This window comes from Pinus tabuliformis, chromosome X, assembly GCF_031772625.1.
Source record: "Pinus tabuliformis cultivar Carrire ecotype Pingquan chromosome X, CPIR1, whole genome shotgun sequence".
NCBI lineage: Eukaryota > Viridiplantae > Streptophyta > Pinopsida > Pinales > Pinaceae > Pinus > Pinus tabuliformis.
This window is the reverse complement of record NC_142308.1, coordinates 1,520,796,046-1,520,803,274: the sequence shown is the minus strand read 5'-3', so window position 1 is coordinate 1,520,803,274 and position 7,229 is coordinate 1,520,796,046. Positions and strand designations below refer to the sequence as shown.

The following is a 7,229-nucleotide window of genomic DNA, read 5'->3' as shown; positions in this document are numbered from 1 at the left end:
CCAAATTCAGAGTTCTATGCGTCCAAAGGTTAAGACGGGATTCGAGCTTCTCAATGAGAGTTCGCCATGAGGAATGCTTTATGGCTGAAGCAGTAAGGGGGGCTCCAAGGTATTTAGAGGGGAGAGTGGCAGTGGGGAATCCCAGGATACGAGCAACAACTGTCTTAACAACTGGAGGAGTGTGAAAGAAGAAGATCTGCGATTTGGAGCTATTGACGCTGGTTCCAGAGGCTTCAGAGAAATCATTGAGCAGGGCTTTGAAGCAGGAGGCTTCCTGGACAGAAGGGTAGCCAAATAGCATGGTGTCATCAACAAACTGCTGATGAGAAGTTGCAGGGGTGTTGTGAACGGAAAGACCTTTGAGCTGTTGAGAGTGGAGGGCGTGTTTAATGTGATGACCCAGACATTCAACCATTAGAACAAAGAGGAAGGGGGATAGGGGATCACCTTACCTGATTCCTCGGGATGGTTTGAAAGGGTGGGAGGGGATTCCGTTCACAAGGATGGAGAAATGTGTGGATGTAATAAGACTCATGATCCAGAGGATCCACATAGAACAGAATCTAAAGGCAGTTAGCATTTGCTGAATGTAAGTCCAGTTGAGTTTATCAAAAGCCTTAGAAAGATCCAGCTTAAGAATCATACCTGCCTGCTTGGATTGCTTGAGGGAGTGTATGATCTCGTGCGTGAGAAGAATGCCATCCATGATCTGTCTCCCTTCCACGTACCCAGACTGTTCCGGAGAGATGAGCAGTGGCAAGAGGGGCTTTAACCTGTTTGCGATAACTTTGGATATGACTTTGTAAATAACGTTGCAAAGAGCAATCGGCCTATATTTGTCAGGGGTGATTGAATCCTCCTCTTTTGGTATAAGGGCAATGAAGGTTGAATTGAGAGAGGGAAGCAGCCAATGGAGAGCTCTTGATTCTTCTACAATTTGCCATACCTCCAGTTTTATCAGCTCCCAGAAGGTGTGAAAGAAAGTAGTGGTGAATCCGTCCGGGCCAGGGGCTTTTCCTTCCTTAAGCTGGGACATGGCCGCATCCACCTCCTGTGTCAGAATAGGGCGAAGGAGAAGCTCATTATGTTCCTCCGTGATGAGCTTTGGCACATTATTAGTGATTCTTTCAATTGCAGGTCGCCTGTCTCCCTCGGGCTCTTGATGAACATGTTTGAAGTGATTAAGGAACTCCTCCTCAATTTCCTCATGCTTCTCTACTTTTCCCCCCCCTTGTTTTTGAATGAAAGGGATGTTGTTATGCATTCTTCGTTGAACAGTGGTTCGGTGGAAGAATTTGGTGTTTCGCTCACCTTCCTTCAGCCATCTGATCCTGGATTTTTGCTTCCAATATATTTCCTCCTGCTTCCTCCTTTCCTCCAGTTGGTTGTGGATGCGTTGCTCCTGCTCCAGAGTTCCCTCAGAGTGACCCTCTGTAGTTATTTTTTGCTGGAGTTCTATCAGTTCCTTTTTTAGGTCATGTTGCGCCTTAAAGATGTTTCCAAAGGTCTCCCTATTCCAACGCTTTAGATGATTTTTTAAATACCTGAGCTTCTGTTGGAACTGGTACATCTTGGAGCCTTCTGACGGAATGAAGGACGTCTAAGTTGATTTGACAAAGTCTTTGAACGATGGATGTGAGAGCCAGAACTCTTCGAAGCGGAAGGGTCTTCTAGTTAAGTCGCCTGGTCTTTGCCATTGGAGGGCAATAGGCCAGTGATCCGAACCTGTATGTGGAAGAATAGCAGCTGAAATGTCTCCTCTGAGGTGAACCGCATTATCTGATATGAGGAAACGATCCAGTTTGGAGGCAATTTGATGTTTTCCTGCTCTGCGATTGCTCCAAGTAAAAGTGCCGTTACAAAAAGGCACATCTATGAGAGAGGTGTTCTGAATGAAATCCTTGAAATGGGTGTTCTCCTGTTCCATTCTATTTCTCCCCCCAATCTTTTCCTCCAGCTTGGTGATCATGTTAAAATCCCCTCCAATAATCCAGAGCGGATGCCTCCTGTTGTTATTCAAAGCTTCTATGGTGTTGAGAAGAGCGATTTTGCTTCCTGTATCCTGCGGGAAATATACATTTGATAGGTTTCCATGAATATTCGTGCCTAGAATATGGAAGGCAGCCTGGATGAGGTGATGAGAAGCGTGAAAATCAGAGAGAGTTAACGCTTGTGTGTTCCATGCAATGGCAAGCCCCCCCGAAGCGCCAGATGCATCCACCGCCACCGATTGACAGCCTGGCCATGCTTTGGAGAGGATGCTGCCTAATGTAGAGCTGTTACACTTGGTTTCCTGGAGAAAGCATAGTTGCGGCTTTTCCATTTTAATCATGTTTTTTAACATTCTGAGTTTTCCTGGGCTATTGAGCCCCCTTAGGTTCCATGATACAAGCTTCATGGTTCAACTATTAATAGAGGGTTTATAGTACTTCGTCAATTTAGCATACCTGCCTGAGTCTACCAGGATTTTCCCAATCTCGATTGTTCGTTGAAGATCCGTTCTTCTTCGTCTCTTTTTGGTATCTTTTGGGGGAAGGCTTCCATCCCAGTGGCTTCCTGGCTGGATACCTAACTATTGCTGTTGGTAGGCCCTTGAAATGACCACTTCCAGCTTGTTGAGCTGAATCTCTAGGATACTGTCGTATGCCTTCTTTTTGCATGCTAATTCTAGTTCCAGAATGTCTAGACCGTTCAGATCTATGCTTTCTGGTTCTTCATCCATCTGTTGCACTTGGCTGCTTCCTTCCATGTTAATCTCTGAGCTTTGAAGGGGATCTAGATTTCCATCAACTTCCATATCATTTTTTTTTCCTGCCGACTCTTTTCGTCCTTCTTTGGGGTTTGCTGGAATGACATTGGGGATTTGAAGTTTAGAGGGGGAGGCTGTAGGAGGGGGTTGGGAAGAGGAAGAAGGAGGAGCAGGGCTAGGCTTGGAGATCGGGGGTTGCTCTTCCGAGGTCTGAGCAAGAATTTCAAAATTGTTCTTTGTAGCTGGGCCATGGGCATTGTCTTGCTGGGGCTTATTCCCATTTGTGGGTTTTTTGTGCGCTCGCTTTCGGCTAGGGGCTTTGGTGAAGCCATCTTGGGTTAGGGTTTCTGAGGGATCAGGAGCATTGTCTTTGGCATTCAGGGGACAGTCCCTGAATAGATGCCCGAGAGCATGGCATTTTCGGCAACGAAAAGGGACGTGCTCATAATCAAGAGGTTGAATCCACTCTTCGTCACGGTGAGAGAGACTTACCGATTCTGGCAAAGCTTCGTCCAGGCGCATGAAGACGCAGATGCGAGTGTAGGAAGTATATCTGCGCATTGTTGTCTCTTCTGCCGCTCTGATGTATTCCCCCAATCCATTTCCTATATCTTTGAGAATGTCTTCGTCCCAATATTCATCTGGAAGTGAGTACATTCTGATCCAGACTGGCGCCCAGGTGAGATCTTCCTTATCCGGGTTAAATCTTGGTATCCATTCCCTCAAATACAGACCCGCTGAGTTAAAAAAGTAGGGCCCTGCTCCCAGAACTATATATTTGTCCTCAAGACAGAAGAAAATCGCAGTGAAGAAGCCTTTCGGCCCTAGCTGCAAAGTAACATCTCCTTTGGGTTTCCACTTCGCCGAAATCCAACCATATAAGGCTTTTTCTGTCGGCCAGAACCCTATAAATTTCCCAATAAGGGCATGATTCCTCATGTATTCGATTTGTTTGTCAATCTTATGTCCGGGCAGCTCTATTCTGGGTCGTTCTGTAGCTATAGGCTTGCATGTAGTCGAAGAGACTTTCGGAACTTCTTCTGGTTTTTCCTTTCTACCTTGTGTGACGCTGGCTTTGTCCTTCCGACCGCCTACCTCCTTGTGCCCGTGTTGTTGCCTATTCTCTTTGTTTATTACTTCCTCATCAATAGACCCAAATACAATTGTCTGCTCAGGTCCGTGCTGCGAGGTATTTGCTCTGGGGGAGGGCTCTGACGCCCCCCCTGGGGAGATTCCATTGTACTGCACTAGAACCCTGCAACGCTGTTTCGAAACAGGGTTTTGGGTCAGGCGTGTGAATGGATCCTGAACTGTGCAGGCTATGCCGTCAATGCTGTTATCAGAACCCTAGCCGTCGCGCTCTCCGTTCTCCTAAGCACTAGAGAACATTCATTAATAATGTTTACCTACGGCTAAAATTTATAGGACATTTAGATTCAATATACATTTTGTATATTGGAAATATCCCATAATATAAAATAAATTGTTTTTCATCCAAGACTAACATTAAAACAACTATTAAATTCATAATACCATATTTTCATGAAATATTTTGAATTTTCAATCCAAATAAAAATCATTATAAAAAACAATAATAGAAATCAATAAAAATAAATAATAATTAATAATAATTGTTTTTCATCCACAACATTGCCATTGAAACAACAATCAAATTCAAAATATCATATCTTAATGGAATATTTTGAATTTTCAATCCAAATAAAAATAAATAAAAATTCATTATAAAAAACAATAATAAAAATCAATCATATAAAATGTTAAAAAAAAGAAAATTCTTTAGAAAATACCAAAAACCCTTAATAAATACATATCACTAATGTATAAAATTCCATATATAAGTAATTTCAAAATTCCGTCCTGGCCATCCTATTTCTAGTATCACTAATATATAAAATGCCATATATAAGTAATTTCAAAATTCCGTCCTTGCCATCCTATTTCTAGATAGCTTTGAGAGGTAAATAACGGTGGCCTTCCCCTATGGCATTAAGGCTAAGCTTTTGCATGAAAGGCCTGACAAAACAAATTCGATGGTTTTCTTACATCTCTCACAAATTAGGCACAAATTTGTGCGTGAACCCAAATTGCCAGGCATAAAGTAAAACCCTTAGAGAAATCCAATTCTCTTCTTCGAGAAGCTCTTCATAACTGATAATGTTTTTGTATTATTAACCGGTAACGTTTTATGGTATGAGATTCGTTAAGATGTAATTTAATGTTTGAAATTTTAAAAATAAAAATAAAATGTCCATTATTTTAATATGAAATATTTAAATTAATTAATATAATTAAAAATTAAAATGAAAAAAAAAATAGAAAGTGTTATTGTATTTTTTATAATAAATGTCTGGATTAATAATTTTTAATATAAAAATTTAGGAATACATATTAAATGTTGCATTCCTCGTCTAAGAAATAGATAAGAATAAGTCCATAAGTAGTCCATTGACCCGTAGCGGTTAGGTCCCCCTATTGGGCCCGAACAAGAAAGGAAGGTACAACGAAGGAAGGTCGGCAACGCGAAAATGAGGAATTTCTCAAATTTATGTTGTTGAGATACAATTAAAGACTAATCTATCCCTAATTATGGATAACCTCTTTTACTTTCGGAGGGAAGTACTTACCTCTTTGTTATGTTCAAGTGATTTTTTGATTTTTTTTTATCAGTCGAGTGTGCTTTTGCACTCTCTCCCCATGGTCGAGCCTGCTTACGCATCCTTTGTTATAATATGACCTTTCTGCCGAGTCAAAGCTTTCATGCCAGTGTATATATATAATGAATGGTAATTATGGTGGTGAGTCCTATAACTATACAAAATTTAAATAATCATAAAATAATGATAATAAAAATCTATACATAATTATGTAAAATCATTAAAACTTACACAAATATTTTAATTTTTAAAATATCTAAACTTATTGATCCAATGCCCAAATATTATTAAAATATACATTTATATAATAATATTTTGTTTACCCGGATGCGGGTGGCAACTTGAGGATCGATTGAACAAGTTGCATCGGGCAGCTTGCATCATCCGGTGGCTAGACAGGACGGTTCTGCTAAGCATTAAAGTCTTTAAATGCTGAGGAGACGGCAAGGAATGTGGGAGATGGGTTTAAGCATGGCGAATTTAAGCGCCCTGTACTCTGAATCAACGGGAGATGCTCTGTCTGGTTCCAGACAGTTCCAAGCGGATGTCTACTTAATGGAGCATTGGCTCCAGGTTTGGAAAGCGTGGAGTATTGTTATGAATTCTGGTGATAATGGTGGAAAGGTGCCCAATTCTGGCTTTGTGAGGAGTTGCAGAGGTTTCACCTCTGTCCAGAGTGCGCTCTCTTCGCTCTCGGCTGTGCAGGGGAAAGTGAGATACCATAATTCTGTCTCGGCTTCTCTTAAGGATTTTCTGTGTGAAAGAGTCACAGCTTTGCCTCCCCTCTCAGGGATTACTGGTTCTGGGTCACGTCCTGGCACTTCATCTGTCAGTATTAAGTGCTTGAGATCTCCTATGCTCATGGCCCCGCGTCAAAGAGGAGTCCCGAGAAGAGGAGGAGTGTGGGGGATAAGAAGAAGGCAGGAAGCTCAAGCCAGAGCAATTCCTCCGCTTGCCATAGTTGCGCCTCCTTCTTCTCCCTCAGAGGAGTCGGATCCTTCTGAAAGCCAGGTTCATACCTCCCGCTTCACCTTCAGGTGCAGGCGAAATCAATCGCTTGTCTCTTTCATGATAACAGTGATTGCCACGGAGGAAGAGGAGGAAACTGTTAGCCAGGAGGAGGACGATGGGGATCAAGTTCAAACTCGAAATGCCCAGGCGATTGCGGAGGTTGGTAATGCAGAAGATCCTCCTCCAGATGATATCAATCCTGTGGCGCCTGTTGTTGGACTGGTCACGCACCCGCAGCCGGTTCATCCACCGGAAATTCGCCTGGAAGATATAGGAGATGATACCATGTTTGACTGGCTTCCTCTCCCGCCAGAAGTTGATAATAATGCACAAGGTGAGCGTCCGAAGGCTTAATTCCTGCTTCTTCTCTTGTTTGATGGTCATGTTTTGGTGGGGATTCTTCTCTATCCGCGGCGCCCAGGTTTTGTTATTGGGTAGGGGACCTTTCAGAGTTCGTGGTGTCTCCAGAACTCTGGAAATAATGGTCTCTTTACTCTCCTTCGTTACAATGCTACCAGCAGCAAACCACAAGACACAAGCTATGAATCAATGGTTAGCCAACTCAGCTTACTGCTGTTCTTTTGATGGGGTCTCTTGTGTAAGTCAGGTGGCCACCTGCAACAGCTTCGCCTATGTTCACTTCCATGGAATCTCTCTTTGTAATTCAGGTGGCCACTCGCACCTGCTTTGTTCTTCTGACAGAGGGTGGCCTTATGCATCCTCAGAGGCTAAGTCCTCTTTGTAAATATTTTTTCTTCTTTTAATACAATACCTTAGTCTTTACACAGAAAAAA

General features: G+C 42.5%; 1 protein-coding gene across 1 annotated transcript; it reads right to left on the bottom strand.

Moving 5' to 3' along the window:
* Positions 1 to 1,600: 1,600 nt before the first annotated feature.
* On the bottom strand, positions 1,601 to 5,805 carry LOC149145837 (uncharacterized). Its single transcript, XM_089452574.1, has 3 exons — positions 5,748 to 5,805; positions 2,603 to 4,059; positions 1,601 to 2,293 (listed from the first exon to the last, which is right to left on the bottom strand). Exons 1-3 carry the CDS (start codon positions 5,803 to 5,805, stop codon positions 1,601 to 1,603), a joined length of 2,208 nt encoding a protein of 735 aa, XP_089308700.1.
* Between the last annotated feature and the right edge of the window lie 1,424 nt (positions 5,806 to 7,229).